The 19524-nt window shown below is 45.7% G+C and overlaps 1 protein-coding gene across 1 annotated transcript in view; it reads right to left on the minus strand.

Annotated features, from left to right (window-relative positions):
- The window catches only part of SLC25A1 (solute carrier family 25 member 1), a 49351-nt gene extending 31185 nt beyond the window's left edge, over window positions 1-18166 (minus strand). The window contains exon 1 of the mRNA XM_053369055.1: window positions 17812-18166. Coding sequence (XP_053225030.1) covers window positions 17812-17926 — 115 coding nt within the window. The 5' untranslated portion in view covers window positions 17927-18166. The remainder of the gene's footprint in view (window positions 1-17811) is intronic.
- Window positions 18167-19524: the final 1358 nt, after the last annotated feature.

A 19524-nucleotide genomic window follows, 5' to 3' on the forward strand; every position in this document is an offset into this window, starting at 1 on the left:
CGTGAAAAGTGTGTACACAAATACATTGTATTAGGGGGGAACTACTCGCAAAAATGTGTTTATTGCAGTAAAAATGGCATGCAAACATTCTGAGAAATCCAAACTAAAATGCTGACAAATTCATCCATTCCTACTTATTAAGGCTTTTGCTCTTACTAGGAGAAACTGAACTTGAAGGGTCTTCATGCAAAGTAAAAACAGAAGGTAAGGAGCTATAAGATTTTTTCTGGGTTCCCTGCTCCAACTTCCATTGGTGCATGGAGGTCAAAATTTACACCAACAAAGTGCAGGGTTCCAGTGGTGGTGACACCCAGGAATATAATAATTAATTTATTATTATTAATTATTATTATTATTATTATTATTATTATTATTATTATTATTATTTATACCCCGCCCATCTGGCTGGGTTTCCCCAGCCACTCTGGGCAGCTCTGAACAGAATATTAAAAACATGATAAAGCATCCAACATTAAAAACTTATCTTAATAGATTCTTGCAAGAGGCTGGCTAAAGGAAGTCTCCGGTAGCTTTCAAATGAGGCTGCAAGACTTAACATAAAGTACAGTGGTACCTCTGGTTAAGTACTTAATTCGTTCTGGAGGTCTGTTCTTAACCTGAAACTGTTCTTAACCTGAAGCACCACTTTAGCTAATGGGGCCTCTCACTGCCGCCGCACGATTTCTGTTCTCATCCTAAAGCAAAGTTCTTAACCTGAGGTACTATTTCTGGGTTAGTGGAGTCTGTAACCTGAAGCGTATGTAACCCGCGGTACCACTGTACAGCATTTGGGAGTTGGGGTGGCTACAGTGGTACCTCTGGTTGCGAACGGGATCCATTCCGGAGGCCCGTTCGCAACATGAAAAGAGCGCAACCCGCAGCGGCGTGGCCTTTTCAAAACACTTTCTCTCAAATGCAAATCCCCGTTAATGCACGAAATGGTTAAGGGCTAAATGGTTCAACTTGAATCAGAGTCGGGTTTTAATTGCAGCAAAATCCCAGGGAAAAGCGCAGGGTGGAACCTTTGTATTAGCCCTGGGGGTTTTTGTTTGTTGTTCCAGGCATAAAAATGGCTCCAGTTTCCAGCCTCCCACAGTTAGTCCTTTTAATTTTCCTCTTGGAGGCTTGAAAAGGACCTCATGCCTGTTGCTGATGAGCTGGCAGCTGTGTCGTTTCAGGCTCTTAAAAGGAGGCAAAAAACGAGAATGGGGAGCAAAATCCCAGCCATGGTTGAACACAGCCTTTCTAACCTGGTGCTCTCCAGATGTTCAGGACAACAACAGCCACCACCAGCGGATCTGTGCCCACTGAATTTTGAGGGTCAAAAATAAAACATTAAAGACATTTAGCAAATACAGCCATACCTTATGTTACGTCCGCTTCATGCTACATTCTTTCAGGTTACACCCCGCGGCAACCCGAAGTACCGGAAAGGGTTACTTCCGGGTTTCGCCGCTCGCGCATGTGCAGATGGGCAAAATGACGTCACGCACATGAGCAGAAGCGGCGAATCGCGACCCGCACGTGCGCAGACGCAGGTTGCGTTCCTTTCAGGTTGCCAACGGGCCTCCGGAACAGATCCCGTTTGCAACCAGAGGTACCACTGTATAAGCTAGGTGCCCAATGGCTCCTGAAACCTGGGTTCCAGTCGCCAAAACGGAATGCCTAGTTTTGCCTAGAAAGTCGTATTTTTCAACACGACTTTTGGGTTCCTCACATTCATTCCCATAAACTATCACAGACAGAATTCTGTTAGTGCGTGAAAGTCGGCAAGATCCAAGGGTCCCCAAACATGCACCTCCAAGGCGGTGGAAATGTCAGGCGCCGTCCTGGCGCCTGGGCATCCTCACCTGGTTCCAAGTGACCGAGAGCCAGGTGCGAAATGCGCCTGGCGAATTTCGAACGCTGCTCGGGAAGGAAGAGGGCTCTCGAACTTGGGTCTTGATTTTGATCTTTCCCTAGGCATTTGGTTGGCCACTGTGAGAACAGGATCCTGGACTAGATGGCTCTTATATTCTCTTATATTCCTTGATGGACTATATGGGACTGGCAGAAATGACTGGCAGAATCCGGAACCAGGGAGAAGAGGCGGAGGAAGAAGATTGGAAGAAATTTAAAGACTATTTACAGAAATATTGCAAAAGTAATGAATGTTAGAATGATGTTGGATAGAAATTGAGTGGTTTCCGGCTGTAATGCTTTAAGAATATGGAAGAAGTGTTAATTAGGTTAAAAAAATAACTAAAATGGTGTTGGATTGGAAATAAGTGGTATTGGCAACAAAGTTAATAAGAATATGCAAAAATGAATTGACAATGTATGAAAATACTGAGTTATAAAATGTTAAGTTATAGAGATAAGATAAATGAAAGAGGGTAAGGATTTGCTGATTTGATTATTTAAATGGGAATACAAGAAGGGGAGGTGTGAGGAAGTCAAAGAAACAAGCAAATGAGTTTGATGTTATGAAAAACAATTGTTTTTAATTTTTCTTGTTGTTTTTGTATGTTCTATTTATCTTTTTATTTTTATTTTTTCTCCTTGTTATTATGTGTTTTTGTATGTTTGTTTTTGTGAAATCTTAATAAATATTTCTTTAAAAAATATATATATTCTTTTATATTCTTAAGGCTCTTATATTCTTAAGACAACATGATAGGATGGGAACAGGTTGTGGTAGCGACCCACAAGGAGCCAAGCGAAATCTTTCTGCCAGCTTTGAAACAAGCAAAAAAAACCCCAACCACCGCTGATCAGCCAGGGAGGGGAAAGAGCAATTCTGGTGTCAGTGATCTCAGGCGACATTTTTCGCCGCCAATGAGATATAACCGGCCGTGACCTTCAGCACAGTTTCTCCTTTGGCTCCAAGCTAAAGATTAAGCACGCACAGTCCAAACGCCACTCATCTCCTGCCCCGGAGATTGCAGAAGAGGGGATTCAAGTCCAGGACTTTTGCCCCGTTGCAAGAACCAAATCGATGGGTTCAAAGTCCTCATGGGAGGGAGAAAAACACACAGGACATGAGATGTTTCTGCAGTTGCACTAAGCATCACGTATCAGGGGCTATTTGAGGCAGTTGGGTGCCCATTCTGTTCAAAGAGGCAGTGTGGTGCAGTGGTTAGAGTGCCGTAAGAGGACCTGGGAGAGCACAGTTCAAATCCTAAGTAATTATAAAAGGTAAAGGGACCCCTGACCATTAGGTCCAGTCATGGCCGACTGGGGTTGCTGTGCTCATCTCGCTTTACTGGCCAAGGGAGCCGGTGTACAGCTTCTGGGTCATGTGGCCAGCATGACTAAGCCGCTTCTGGAGAACCAGGGCAGCGCACGGAAACGCCGTTTACCTTCCCGCCAGAGTGGTACCTATTTATCTACTTGCACTTTGACATGCTTTCGAACTGCTAGGTTGGCAGGAGCAGGGACCGAGCGACGGGAGCTCACTCCGTCGCGGGGATTCGAACCGCCGACCTTCTGATCGGCAAGCCCTAGGCTCTGTGGTTTAACCCACAGCGCCACCCGCGTCCGTGTAATTATATATAATCTTTATTGCGGTCCAAAGTCCTATAGAACAATTTCAGAACAAACAAGTAATTTGCTTTCTAAAAACTACACAGAAGCAGCTTCAAAGGGAACCTGCCTCTTAATTCACCCAAGCCTTCACCACTCTGAACTGTTGTTCAGACAACACACAAACACACCCAGTAAAGTCCGTGGGCTAGAAATGAGCTGCTAGCCACATGCCCCAATAATGTCTGTGTCACCGGCCAAGCCCTCAGCAACTGCACATTTGATGCGTGACCAGGTGACAACTGCAACAAAATGTTACAGCACGTAATAATAATAATATCAATAATAATTATTATTATTATTTTATACCCCGCCCTTCCCGGTTCAAAAACTGGGCTCAGGGTGGCTAACAACAAATTTAAAACACTTTAAAACACTTAATTATAAAAGCGGCATAAAATACAGTATAAAAACATGAATAACAATAAAATTTAAAAATCAAAAATCAATTAGAGACTCTATTCCTCTTTAAAAGCAACACCCAATATATTACAAACGGCACAATGCAAACTCAAAATAAAGCCACATTTCTATTGCTAGGACTTGGCAAATGTCATCGTAACTCGTGGACTGTTTAATCCAAGCGCATAATGTTTGATACGTGATGTTTCACAGATTATTTGCAGGACGTAAATTTTGTCATGCTTTGTCATGATGTTTCTGCCTCCCCAGTGGATGGAAGTTACCAGAGGGGGAGAGAGCTATTGTGTTCAAATCCTGCTTGCATTCTTCCCCAGGGATTCTGGTTGGCCACTGTAAGAACAGAATGCTGGACTCCCAGTACGTTTCCGAGCACCATTCAAAGTGTTGGTGTGTTTAAGTGTTGGACATTTAAAGCCCTAAACGGCCTCGGTCCAGTATATCTGAAGGAGCGTCTCCACCCCCATCGTTCAGGCCAGACACTGAGGTCCAGCTCCGAGGGCCTTCTGGCGGTTCCCTCACTGCGAGAAGCAAAGCTACAGGGAACCAGGCAGAGGGCCTTCTCGGTAGTGGCACCCGCCCTGTGGAGCACCCTCCCATCAGATGTCAAAGAGAACAACAACTACCAGACTTTTACAAGACATCTGAAGGCAGCCCTGTTTAGGGAAGCTTTTAATGTTTGATGCATTACTGTATTTTAATATTTTTTGGGGAAGCCGCCCAGAGTGGCTGGGGAAGCCCAGCCAGATGGGCGGGGTACAAATAATAAATTATTATTATTATTATTATTATTATTGGGCCACTCAGGGTCTTCGTGGTCTTAAATGGCTCAGACAGATACCAGGAGAGGAGAGGTCTGCTCCTAAGGACTGGGCATTGTGCCAGGCAGTTCAATTTATTTTATTTTTTTAGCTGCTCTGATCACAGGCGGTTCTCTGCTCACCCTATCATTTTGTTTGTTCTGCAGATGATGGCTTTCCTTCGCCCGAGCAGAAGCTTCTCGAACTGCCAATTCAGCAGACCGAGGGAAAGCCAGAAAAACAGAGGCAAAAATCAATGTCTAGGAGGAAAAAGCAGCACAACCGGGGGCAGATTTGAACGGGACTATAGGAAGCTGCCTTATTCTGAGTCTGGCCATTGGGTCATAGAACCATGGAGTTGAAGGGACCCTAAGGTTGACCCAGGACGCGGGTGGCACTGTGGGTTAAACCACAGAGCCTAGGACTTGCCGATCGGAAGGTCAGCGGTTCGAATCCCCGTGACGGGGTGAGCTCCCGTTGCTCAGTCCCTGCTCCTGCCCACCTAGGAGTTCGAAAGCACCCCAAAAAGTGCAAGTAGATAAATAGGTACCGCTCCAGCAGGAAGGTAAACGGTGTTTCTGTGCACTGCTCTGGTTCGCCAGAAGTGACTTAGTCATGCTGGCCACATGACCCGGAAGCTGTACGCCGGCTCCCTCGGCCAATAAAGCGAGATGAGCGCCGCAACCCCAGAGTCGGTCACGACTGGACCTAATGGTCAGGGGTCCCTTTACCTTTAAGGTTGACCCAAGTCCAACCCCCCTTGCAATGCAGGCATCTCAACTAAAGCATCCCAACTTCTGCTTGAAAACCTTCCATGAAGAGGAGACCAGGAGTCCATATCAGTCTCTATCAGCTCTTACTGCCGGAAAGTTCTTCCTGATATTTCATCGGAATCTCCTTTCTTGTAACTCAAATCCATTGGAGCAGGAGAAAACAAGCTTGCTCCATCCTCCATGTGACGGCCCTTGAGATATCTGAAGGTGGCTATCACATCTCCTCTCAGTCTCCTCTTTTCCAGGCTAAACACACCCAACTCCCTCAACTTTTCCTCATAAGGCTTGGTTTCCAGACCCTTGATATTCTTGGTCGCCCTCCTCTCCACATGTGCTAACTTCTCAATATCCTTCTTAAATGATGTCACCCAGAGCAGGACACAGCGGTCCAGGTGTGGTCTGACCAAGGCAGAATAGAGAGGTACTATTACTTACCTTGATTGTGACCACTATACAGTCATACCTCGGGATAAATAAGCTTCAGGATAAGTATTTTCGGGTGGCGCTCCATGTCAACCCGGAAGTAACGGAGCGCGTTATTTCTGGGTTTTGCCACTCGCACATGTGCAGACGGTCAAAATGACGTCACGTGCATGCACGGAAGCGGCAAAACGTGACCCGCGCAAACTGTTATGTACTGAAGTTCTCACCCTGGGCCAGCAGGGGGATACTGTAGATAGTTTTCACTCAGGTCCACATATGCAAATAAGGAATTGAAAGTGACCTTCAGTGATTGGATAGTTACAGAAAGTGGTTACTGTTGCTTTGTAGTTGAGCTGTATATAAGCAGGTTGGCTGAACCCTTCAGTTCAGTTCTGTTCTGGCCTGTGAATAAACAAGAGCTGTCTGAAGAATCGCTGTGTCGTCTGATATGTTCACCCACAACTTAACAGTTATGTCTTACGTTCCATTCAGGATGTAAATGGGGCTCCAGAACGGATCCCGTTCGCATCCTGAGGTACCACTGTACTTCTATTGATGCAGCATAGGATAGCATTGGATTTTTGCTGCTGCATCACACTGTTGGCTCGTGTTATGCTTGAGGTCTACCAAGACCCCAAAATCCTTTTCACTGGCTAGCAAGGCGTCCCCCATCTTAGAATCATGCAGCTGGCTCTTCCTGCCTGTGTGTGTAGAATCTAAAGTTGTCCCTACTGAAATTTTGTTAGCTTGTGCCCAGTTCTCCAATCCGTTCAGGTCATCTTTGAATCCCGATTCCATCTTCTGTGGCATCAGCTGCCCCTCCCAGTTTAGTGCCATCTGCAAATGTGATGAGCATCCGCTCAGTTGCTTTGCCAAAGTCGTTTGCAAAAGACGTTGAACAACAACAGGCCCGGGGCAGAACAACAATACAGTCGTACCTTGGTTCTCGAACTTCGTCCATGCGACTCCCGAAACCGTTCGAAAACCAAGGCACAGCTTCTGATTGGCTGCAGGAACTTCCTGCGCTCAAGCAGTAGCCGCGTCAGAAGTTTGACTTCCGAAAAATGCGCGCAAACCAGAACTTGCAGGTTTGCAGCATTCAGGAGAAGATTTGTTCAGCAACTAAGCCGTTCAAGAACCAAGGTACGACTGTACCTGCAAAGAGAGGGCATGGCAACCATTCTAACCTTCCTAATCTCACCTGCCAGCAGTGAAGAATCCACCATCCCACCCCCACCCCTAAAAAACAGGGACTGGCCCTGATGCTATGAAATCAAGGCTCCAGCAGCTGCTGGTGGGAAGCAAAGAGATACCGTATTTTTTGCTCTATAAGACTCACTTTTTCCCTCCTAAAAAGTAAGGGGAAATGTGTGTGCGTCTCATGGAGCGAATGCAGGCTGCGCAGCTATTCCAGGAGCCAGAACAGCAAGAGGGATTGCTGCTTTCGCTGCGCAGCGATCCCTCTTGCTGTTCTGGCTTCTGGGATTCAGAATATTTTTTTTCTTGTTTCCCTCCTCCAAAAACTAGGTGCGTCTTTTGGTCTGGTGCATCTTATAGAGCGAAAAATACAGTAAGTATAAGGACAACGGGGCCTCCTCTGTTGTGGCCCTGCTGGATCCAGCCAAGGCAATGTCCAGCATCCAGTTCTCAAAGCAGCCAAAAGGAAGTCCACAACCAGGGCCTGAATGCCACAGAAACTAAACTCACCCAACTTGTATTTGCCAAAAACTGGTATTCAGAGGCATGAGGATATAATATGCAGCCATCTTGGCTAGAAGCCATTGATCGCCTCCCTCTCCCAAGAATTTGTCAAGTTCTCTTTTAAGGATATTGGTGGTCATCACTACGACCTCCGTTTTGTTCCAGAACCAGGGGGGTGGGGGGGAAGCTTTTTTAACTTTTGCGTTTGCTTTCTACAAGTAGTTTCATGTTGGCTATTTGATCCTCCAGTTCTGCGATTTTATCTCCGTTGTTGCAGTTTTATTGCAGTGCCGTTTCACTGCAATTTCTTTTTATAAGTTCCATTTTGCAAGCTGGCTCCAAGCAGTTTGGCTGGAGAAGGGCCAGCAGGAAAAACTAAGCAGGTAACTTTAAAAGAATGGGGGAGGTGAAAGACAGAGAGTTGACAAGTCACGTACAGGCAGGCACTTCAAAGCTGGCTGGCCTGTTGTTGTTTGTGGGCTGTCAGCCAAGCTGGGGCTAAAATTAAGCCTGCAATTTGCCCCAGATCCCATTTTCAATTCCAGGACTTGGTCCTCAAGGAAATCATGAAGCTGCTGGAAGTGCAACAGCAGGGATCATTCAGTGTGTAACTTAAGGGTTAATCATATTAACGCAAAAGTCAACTAGCAAGGGGAGGGGCAGTGGAGGTGTTGGTTAACAACCAGGCAGAGTGGTTTGATCCTCACTGAGCCAGTACTGTGCTCTGATTGGCTGCAAAGTTCTGAGGTAGTTTTCCCTCTGTATGTTTGGTTGAATGCCTCCCTGCTATGCACAAGGCCTGAACTAAGAAAGACAAAACCTTGTTGAATTTACATAGAGTACAGTGGTACCTCGGGTTAAGTACTTAATTCATTCCGGAGGTCCGTTCTTAACCTGAAACTGTTCTTAACCTGAAGCACCACTTTAGCTAATGGGGCCTCCTACTGCTGCCGCACCGCGGGAGCACAATTTCTGTTCTCATCCTGAAGCAAAGTTCTTAACCCAAGGTACTATTTCTGGGTTAGCAGAGTCTGTAACCTGAAACGTATGTAACCTGAAGCGTATGTAACCCGAGGTACCACTGTAGTATATTTTGGGGTATGCTTGCATTTGTTGGCTTTCTTGGTGAGGGGGGGTTTAACGTAAGTGAATTGGGAAAACCTGTACTTGAAGTTTGGACGACAGACATGTTTAGATAAATGTTGTTCATATTAAAAGTCAATAAAGATTACATTTACAAAAACCGAAACCTCTCACTTCCTTTCCTCTCAAATTATACACAGTTTTTGTTCAAATTTGTTCAGTAGAATGCCAACAGGACTTTTCTCCCCAGACTGCATCTGGTAATTTAAACAAATCTGCTAACAATAATAAGAATGAGCACCTTTCCCACACTGCGTGGATGCTTTAGCTGAAATTCCTGCATTGCAGGGGGTTGGACTAGATGACCTTTGGGATCATTTCCAACTCTACAATTCTAATATTCTACGATTCACATCCAATGCTTCTCCCACTTTCTCCTCTGTCTACCTCCAGCATGCGGCCCCCGAAAGCTTGCCTAAAAGCGAACGAGGCCCCCAAGCTGAAAACATTCCCCCAGCACTGCTATCGATCAAGACTTTGAAATAAAAAAATGTAAGCGTGCAAGGTTGCTATCCATCAAACACTTGGGAGAGTGGGGCAGAAGGAGGGGGATAACACTCCAGTCTAATCAGACGCCTTTGCTATAAATCAGATGGGAGAATTCTTCATTTGCAGCAGCGAGTCGGCTCATCAAGGCAACCGATTCCAAGCCCCTGCCAACATCTCTCCTTTCCAGAAAGTCCTGGGGCCTGTCATTTAAGATGTTACAGTCCAATGATAAAAGAGACTCTTATGCCCAGAATACAATGCAGAGAGGCAAGAGTGGAAAATACTGGAAAGTACGAAATGGGAGCCTTCTTCTTAGCACACAGTTTGCTCAGAAAACTGGACCGGTAAACACGGTGGGTCAACAATCGCAGAAGATAACACCGGGAGGGTGAAGCAACCTGTTCTGTCCCTTATTTTACAGGAACTGGCCTGTACTTCACATGTCTCTCGCTTGCACAATCTCTTTGCTATTAAGAAGGGGGGGAAATGCATTAGCAGGTATGACAAAGGGGTTTTTCTAGCATTTCAGACAAAGGATGCGAAAAAGCTCCAGGCTGCTTTTACGGATTTCGACTTGATGGCTAAAGCCCCCACAGGCCTTGAATCCTCAGAAGAACAGATCTGGATCAGTCCAAGATCTCACAGCGGCCAACCAAATGCAAATAGGGATCCCACAGACAGGGTACGAGAGTAACCACCGTTTCCTGCTGGTGTTCCCCAGCAACTAGCGTGATTTATTTGAAACCCATACTGCGCTGTAAAGTGCCAGAAAACATTACATCTAAATAAAAGGAAAGTAAATGGAAGTGAGAGCTGGACCATAAAGAAGGCTGATTGATGCCGAAGAATTGATGCTTTTGAATTATGGTGCTGGAGGAGACTCTTGAGCATAGCTGTCAACGTTTTCCCTTTTTTAAGGGAAATTCCCTTATTCCGAATAGTATTCCTCGCAAGAAAAGGGAAAAGTTGACAGCTATGCTCTTGAACAGGGGTAAGCAACCTTTTTCAGCAGGGGGCCGGTCCACTGTCCCTCAGACCTTCAGGGGGGCCGGACTATATTTTTTTTGGGGGGGGGTGAACGAATTCCTATGCCCCACAAATAACCCAGAGATGCATTTTAAATAAAAGCACACATTCTACTCCTGTAAAAACATCAGGCAGGCCCCACAAATAACCCAGAGATGCATTTTAAATAAAAAGACACATTCTACTCATGTAAAAACAGGCTGATTCCTGGACCGTCCGTGGGCCGGATTGAGAAGGCGACTGGGCCGCATCCGGCCCCCGGGCCTTAGGTTGCCTGCCCCTGCTCTTGAGAGTCCCGTGGACGGCAAGAGGATCAAAACCTATCCATTCTGAAGGAAATCAGCCCTGAGTGCTCACTGGAAGGACAGATCGTGAAGCTGAGGCTCCAATACTTTGGCCACCTCATGAGAAGAGAAGACTCCCTGGAAAAGACCCTGATGTTGGGAAAGATTGAGGGCACAAAGGAGAAGGGGACGACAGAGGACGAGATGGTTGGATAGTGTTCTCAAAGCTACAAACATGACTTTGACCAAACTGCGGGAGGCAGTGGAAGACAGAAGTGCCTGGCATGCTCTGGCCCAGGGGGTCACGAAGAGTCGGACACGACTAAACGACAACAAAAGGAAACACCAAATAAGACAATCTCACCCCAAAATATTATATAATAGTACACCATAGTACACCAGATGGGGCACTTAAACCTCGGCAGGTAGCCCATCTAGGGGAAGGAAAGCTCTGATCCTAAACTTCCACTGCCTTGCAGGATATCTTCAGGAGAAGAAAAGGCTAAGGAGTAAACTCTGCACAAATCTGGTGTGGAGTCCTTAAGATGGTTGGATGGAGCCTTGTACGCCTCCTTCCAGCAACTCCTGCAGCCAAGCTGGTGCCAAACGTATCGTTCTGCTTTCCTTTGGTGATGAGGAGGAAAGGAAAGAAGGAACCCAGATGATCTGATACCTTAAGATTCACATCAGGATACCTTCAGGAAGCAAAGCATTAGCTCTTCCAAAGCACTGGCTCACTTGACATGATACATTGACTCAAGAGTTTACAAGCAAATCAGGCTTGGCATTAGGGAATGGATACATCAGTCAATTTCAGTTCCCTCTCCATTTTTCACTCAGATTCAGTTCTCCTAATTTTTGCAGCAATTGGCAACTTAAAAATAAAATAAAATAAAATCTCGCGAAAATTCACAAGCAATTCTTAGTGCAAATTTCTCCTAACAAAACATGTTTTTCGTAGACTGTTCGCCCCAACGTACAGATTTTTTGCAAGCCGTTTCCCCCCCAGCATAAAGCAATTGTATATGTTAAGTTTCCCCAATACATGCGTTTTCGTGCAGACTTTCCCCTAATATGTACATACTATTTGGCTGGAGATTTGCACTGCAAAAATTCAGAGAAGTGTTCAGTTGACATGCAGGTTTGAGTTTTAGCCTCATTAAATTGCAAATTGCCCCCCGCTGCCCACAGCACTGCAAGTAATGGTTGATCTACCAGGCCTTTTCATAGGATTACTGTTATCGGCAGATGGATTGTCCCAAAGGACACTGTTGGTTCACCACAACCCATGATCCTCTATAAAGAACAGCTATGGCTGCATGCTGCGAGCACTCAAGGATGCGCCGCTTGCGCAAGCAAAGGGAATACCCAAGAGACTCCCGTGTGTTTTGGGGATACACATTCTGCTCACATCCCAGAATCCTCCGCAATATGCAAACCATCCTTGACAGATGGATCGACATTAATAGCATTCCTTGGCAGCTGAAAAATCTGAATTCCACCGGACTAGTCTGTGTGGGAAAAAACAACCACTCAGCTTTTCAAGACAGCCTTTGTTCTTTTCACGGCCACAATCAAGTCTTTATTACACCCATGTTGTCGGATCGCCTGCCTACCCACACAAAGCCCACACCTTAAAAGGGTCTCCCTTTCTTACCTCTAGGAAGCCCCCCACTCTCTCTGCCCCCACGTGCTCTCATACCCTTCATCGCTCAAAACTATTCAAAAATTTTGCAAAGACACACGAAACAAGATTTGTAAACATGCTCTCTCGTCAGAATCGCTCTTTTAGAGTGTTCTGCGCATGGAGACGAACACCCTTTTTCCGTATTCAGAGCGCGCAACCTTTCAAACTGAAAAATGAAGGGTACATGCTGGTAACGTCAGCCAGCTGTCAGGAAGAGGGAGGCTGATGGATGGATCATTTCAAACCTGTGTGTGCTCACAGAATAAAACCCCCAAGGCCTCTCCAAAAAGGGAACTGGTTTTAACCGCTACCTCCCCGGGACAGAGAAATTTAAGAGCCAAGCAAATACGTTGGTGTTGGCAAGGAAAGACTTGACCCAGTGGCAGGGTGTGCTAAAAAGATTGGGATAAAAAAAAAAGTGGCAAACTAATGTGAATTCATACCCCCCCCCAAAAAATGAATGAGTTTAAAGACAGACGAGAAAAAAGCAACACACGTCTATTTATATCCTAAGCAAAAGAATGCAATCAGTTGTCAAGTAGGCAAGCACGGAGACCCCTGAGGTAGACCAAGGTCAAAACGTCTTTGGGTTTTGTGACAGTTTATCTTCCTATATACATAAAAGATGTAGGATGTCGTCACGCTCTGCAGCCAAAGCAACTGCACTGTGGGGAACAGCTGGCTGGTCCAGGCAAGCTGTTTAATGGAGGTGTCTCTCCCCCTTTGGCAAATGTGCCTGCAGAGAGGTTTAACAAAGGGGAAAGAGGCTTTGCGAAGGGCCTCCCGCTGCCTTTAAAAAGGGAGGGGCTCAGAAAAGGAGGGGCTTGAGGAAGAGGGGAGGGGCTTGGGGTGAGTTGTGGGAGATTGGCAAGGAGGGTGGGGCAAAGCGAGGGGGTTTGATCAGGAGCGCGAGGAAGGAAAAGGGTAGGCGGGTTTGGGGTGCAATTTTATTTGTCCGGTTTGTTGGCATTTTTGTGCTCCATGACACTTATGAACTACACTAGTGCAGTTTGCGCATATTTTGCTAATACGCACCGTTTGTTTGCTGAATGGGGTATGACACTGCTTTAAATGTATGGTTCAGATGGGGCCAAAAGGAGTCAATTGGGATGGAGTGGCGATCTAGGAAGAAAAGGACAGGTGCCAGAATACTACACTTTTCACTCCCAACTGAGCCCAGGGATGGGAAGTCTGGCTGGTGACAAAAAGGTACTTTCAGATCCTAGGACGGGTGAACGGAAGGAAAAAAGGTAACTCTCTGCAGGACAGTTTTGACGCAATGCCTGTCAGTTCCCAACCTACAATTCTCCAAGCATCTTCAGTCAGGGCTGGTAAAAACTACAGATTGAAGCTTTGGAGAGCTAAAGTCGGTCAGTGTAGACCAGAGCTAGTCAACATGGCGCGCTTCCATAAGTTATTGGACTCCAACGCCCATCAGCCCCGGTAAGCATGGCCAATGGTCAGGGAGGATGGGCGTTTACAGTGGTACCTCGGGTTAAGAACTTAATTCGTTCCGGAAGTCCATTCTTAACCTGAAACTGTTCTTAACCTGAAGCACCACTTTAACTAATTTCTGTTCTCGTCCTGAGATAAAGTTCTTAACCTGAGGTACTATTTCTGGGTTAGCGGAGTCTGTAACTTGAAGCGTCTGTAACCTGAAGCATCTGTAACCTGATAAAACACACATTTTTATTTTTATTTTTTTAAAAAATTAGTGTCTTTCAGGTGCAGCTCCCAGCTTATATATTTGATTCCACCATAGGTAGGATCACGCCGAGATTGCTTTTGTGCAGTGTTTAAAACAAGCACACATTGAAAATGTGGGTGGCAGACATGGTGGAGAGAGATGTCTGGAAAAAATGGAAAGGTTCAATTCTGCTTCAATTCTGCCTGGTTCAGTTCTTGGCATCTCCAAGAAAGTTTGGGAATGTTTCCTTTCTGAATCCCAGGAAAGCTGCTGCCAACCAGTGTGAGCAGTACTGAGCAATACAGACTCATGGTCTAGTTTGATGCAAGACTGCCTCCTATGTTCTTGGCTACTCTAGAGTTGGATAGGAAGCATTTTTAACAAGATGAAGGCATCCCCTGAATTAATTCCCGCCAGTCTAAGAGGACTGGCGGCCGGGAGGCAGCTGATTACCTTTCTCTGGCAGATCAGCCTGTTTAATGCAATTAAGCTCTGGAACAACGCTAGCCCTGCGCACTTGCTCGCTTGCAGATATTTCGCAATTGGCTTTGCAAGAAGGGGAGAGCCCAGCTTGTTCAAACAGCCGTGTCTACAGAGCTGCTGGTGCAAGATTAATGCCGAAACACAAACCCCACAGCAGCCATCACTGGGGGAAACTGTTCTAAAATTAAGAGAAAAATATGCATTATAATATTTGGAAGGAAACTGGAGTCAGGGAATCTTCCCCATGCCCCCCCAAAAAAAAGTATTGACAAAAGGCTCAAGAAAGTGGAGCCATTCTATAGGCTTAGGCTGAGCGCACACCATATATTTAAAGCACCTAGAAAAAGCAGCACCCAGGAAACTGTAGTTTGTTAAGGGTGCTGGGAGTTATAGCTCTTTGGGGTAAGCTACAGCTCCCAGAATTCTTGGAGGGTGTGCGCTTTAAAAGTATGATATGTATACAGCCTTAGGTAGCTTTAATAGGGGATATAACAGTTTTATGGTGGACAGAGATCTACCAACAGTCCAAAGCATTCATATTAATATATGAGCTGCTCATTTTCTCTTCGTTTATTATGCTGTTGCTCTAATAAGAAACTGTTTTGTTATGAAAAACTGTATTCCATCGCACATTTCTCATTATAATAATTTGATGTTTTATAACCGTTTTCATTTCATCAGTAAAAGAAGTTACACACAACTATTTAAAATATTAAAAAATAATTACAAATGAATCATATGCTAAAAAGCAGATTAAGATACGTGTCCACATTTTACATGTCTGGATGGGCTTGCCTAAACAAACATATAAATAATAAATAATAATAATAATAATAATAATAATTTTATTTATATCCTGCCCATCTGGCTGGGTTTCCCCAGCCACTCTGGGTGGCTTCCAGCAAAATATTAAAATACAATAATTAATCAAATATTTTAAAAGCTTCCCTAAACAGGGCTGCCTTCAAATGTCTTCTAAAAATCAGATAGTTGTTTATTTTTGCAGGTACCAAAAAGAAAAGAAAAAAGAAAAAGTAGTGAAGGCGCCTGCCCGGTGTCAACAGGCAGGGAGTTCCAAGTCTACCTGTGCTGCCACACTAAAATATTGATATTGGTTTATTCTTTATTTTTTTTTTCTAAAGCCATGTTTCAAGGGCTAGGTGAGCCTTTGGTCTGATCCCACTCATCTTATGATAGACTACAAAAAAAAAAACTGTTAAGATTTTTGTAGTCTATCATAAGATGAGTGGGATCAGACCAAAGGCTCACCTAACCCTTGAAACATGGCTTTAGAAAAAATAAAGAATAAACCAAAACAGGAATTTGTTTCAAAATGGGAGGTCTTTAAAGTGTATCTGAAATATATTTATAGCTGTTTAAATTGTGTTGCAACATTTGAAGAATTTCAGAAATAGTTTCAAGTTAGACATGAGACTTAAGATATATTTAGAATTAGTTAAATTATTATAAAAGTGTGTATGGGCAACAAGTAATACATAAATGAAATAAGGAATAGACGGGAGGTCAGGTCTATAGTTCCAAGACCAATTTTCGCTTTATTATTTTGTTAAGAAAGTTTTGCGTTTATTGTTATTTTTGTTTGAATTTTTGCTTTTCTTTCCTTTTTTTCAGTTGCATCAATAAAAAAAATCAAATTTAAAAAGAAACAAACATGGTTTTAGGAATTATTTTTTTAAAACCAAAACTTTTTTTGCTAAGCATCTGTCATTATCCTCCAGCACCAACAAATAGACATTTTAACCACCAATCAGGAAGAAGTCCCGCCAAAAGCAGTGTTGTTGAGCAGAGACGGAAAAGACAAGTCTTTGGAAGCAGCCAGATTTTTAGGTGTCAAAACAAAAGCAGCAGGCATTGCATTAAAAGTCCAGGGAACATTAGGTGCTTTTCATTGGACATGCATCTATATTATTTGCGCCTGCAAAAGTTTGGGGGCTGTTGCACATACTTCCTTTGCAACCAGGGCATATTCTAGAAGAGGGGTCAGCAAACTTTTTCAGCAGGGGGCCGGTGCACTGTCCCGCAGACCTGGTGGGGGGCCGGACTATTTTTTTTTGGGGGGGAGAACGAATTCCTATGCCCCACAAATAACCCAGAGATGCATTTTAAAGAAAAGAACGCATTCTACTCATGTAAAAACACCAGGCATTTAGAACGCGATTGGGCCGGATCCGGCCCCCAGGGCCTCAGTTTGCCTACCCATGTCCTAGAACTTCCTGATGAAATCCTATAGCTTTTCACACCACAAATGTTCTAGGGGAGAGTCCACTCTTTTGCTGTGCCACTCCAGAAACCGACAATATGGTAGCCACAGGGAACAACTACAGTGGTACCTCGGGTTAAGTACTTAATTCATTCCGGAGGTCCGTTCTTAACCTGAAACTGTTCTTAACCTGAGGCACCACTTTAGCTAATGGGGCCTCCTGCTGCCACCGCACCGCCGGAGCATGATTTCTGTTCTCATCCTGAAGCAAAGTTCTTAACCCAAGGTTATAATTCTGGGTTAGCAGAGTCTGTAAACTGAAGCGTATGTAACCTGAAGCGTATGTAACCTGAGGTACCACTGTACAGTAATAAATTAGAATTAAATCCACTGTCTACGCGCAGTTATCTTGTCTAGAACACTTTGCAGAACGCACCCACAACGGAACACCATTGCAGAAGGGCCCATTAACTGTTTCCCCAGAAAGGCGGCTACTCCCATAGCTCTTGAGGCAAAGCAAACCCCAGGGACTAGGAACTTGAGCATCCAGCCAACTAGTCAACAACAGAGAGGCTCGCCCGGGGCGCAGCCCATTCCCATCCGCCAATCAGCTCTGAACAGCAGCCTTGAAGGGGCGGGGTCGCGAGTGGCTTGTTGTTTCATGTACTACCGGTTGCAAAAAAAGAAGAGGAAAGGCGGCGGCGGCTGGAGGGGAGAGATAATAGACGCACAAAAAAACACACACACCTCGCAAAGCGGCACCATCTGATCTTTGCAGGATTCTTTCCACCAGCCCAGACTTGCTCTTGCAAAAGAGAACTTGGCCCCATCAAGAAACAGGGATCCCTCCCCAAACGAGGAGATTTTAACAAAATCCGCTTTGGAAGGGGGAAGTTTTGAGTTGCAAACTTTTCCCAGAGGGTGGGGCGCAGTAGGGGGGGAGAAAAGAGAAGTTCAAGGCGATTTTTTTTGCGGCACGTTTAAAAAAAAACATTAAACGCAGCAAGCTTTGTGAGCCGATCCACTTTAGAGCAGATCCACTACCCCCCCCCGACCCGTCCAACAAAGTCACAATATAAAAGCTTTCTGCAGCCACTCCGGTTTGTTTACCTGCTAAGATGGCTTTGCCCGGATGGGTAAGTTTGGTTTTGCCCGCCGGAGCCGCTGCAGCCAGGCAGCGAGGTCTAGCGAATGGGCTGGCGAAGGGCGTCGAGGATGGAGACATGATGGTTGCAGGATCCGACCCACCGACAGACGGGACAGTTTTGCAAAAGCAGCAGGAACTGGCAGGTGGGGGGGGCAGTTGATCCAAGTGTGCAAAGGAAGCAGGAGCTGGAGGAAATTGCCAGATCGCTGCTGCTGCCGCCGCCGGATCCCCCAGCCAGGGCTTCTTCTATATACTGCCGGGAGCCGAGTCGATCCAGCCAGCCAAGGCGGGCGCCGCCGCCCCCTTTTCCCGCGAGCGGAGGTGGGGCAGCCCCTCGCCACGCAGCCAGCGTCACGGGCTCGCCATTGGCTTGAATGGTTGAAGGAGGGACGGGCGGAAAAGAAAAAGAGGTAGAGGAGGAGGCAGCTGCCAGGATTGGGGCTGCCTTGCTTTTGCTTTCCCCGAAGATCGCACAGTGGGAAGGGACCACGCGGGATCTAGTGCAACCCCCCCTCCCAGAATGCAGGAATTTCCCCCGCCGCGCGGGATTCGAACCCAGGACTCTGCGATTAAGATTCTCACGCTGTGCTACTGAGTGAGCTACCCAGGGAGTGCAAGCGATCCGCTTCTGGGGAGTAGGTGGGGTGTCCGGTTTGCTGGGGTGGTGTTTTGGTTTTTTTGCAAAGAGAAGCATGGGGTTAGCGAAGGCAACGTTGCACAGTTCCTGCTTCGGAGCGGCTGCTTGGCTTGCAGAAGGGACCGCCTTCAATCCGCGACATCTCCCTGTTTGTGAACCCTGGGGAGCTGCTGCCAGTCCGTGTAGACAACACTGAGCTAGGCAGAGCGGTAGGTCTGACTTAGGAACACAGGGAAGGGCCTTATCGCGAATGCTGCTGCTGCTGCTACTGGAGCTTTAAGAACCTGCCTACTATTTAAGGTGGCGCTGCGATTTCTGCAGAGTGAGCAGAAACTACGGAAAAAGTTGCATTTGTTTTGGTGTGTTTTTTAAAAATCAGACTCGATTTATGAATTAAATTTAACACTTCCATTCTCCGGGTGGTACTTGTGGTCAGACTCATTCCCTGCCTTCCACGTGCCCCCCACCCCGTGCTGGACCCAGTGAGTCCCGTGCTGGGATGTTTCTCTTTAATGGGGTTTGCCAGTAAAACGTTCTTCAGTAACTTTGCATTGTCAGTTTCCCAGAACGCTCAGTTAGCCTTAATGAAGTACAGAGTGTTTAGGGAAGTTTTTAGTGTATTTTTAATCTTTGCTGGAAGCTGCCCAGAGTGGCTGGGGAAACTCAGCCAGATAGGCGGGGTACAAACAAACAAACAAATAAATAAATAAATATTATCATCATCATCCTCCTCCTCCTCCTCTGTTGGTCTAATTAAATACCCATTAATTCCACTCCACTCTCTCAGGTTTCCTACTTCTGCACTTAAGAAGGCATTCATTTCATAGAGAAGACCCACAGCTCAGTGATAGTGATGGGCTTTCCTAGAATCTCTCATTAGGGTCAGAGGGATTAAGGCTTTCCCCAAAACCTACCAAGACTGCAGAATGTAAGAGCCAGTCAGGATAGGCAGGTTTGGGCTACATCAGGGAGTCAAGATGCAATCCAACAGGATCTGGAAGGTACAAGCTTCCATCTCTGGCGCCACCTACTGGTGGCC

The sequence above is a fragment of the Podarcis raffonei genome, chromosome 16 (genome assembly GCF_027172205.1).
Source record: "Podarcis raffonei isolate rPodRaf1 chromosome 16, rPodRaf1.pri, whole genome shotgun sequence".
Classification (NCBI taxonomy): domain Eukaryota; kingdom Metazoa; phylum Chordata; class Lepidosauria; order Squamata; family Lacertidae; genus Podarcis; species Podarcis raffonei.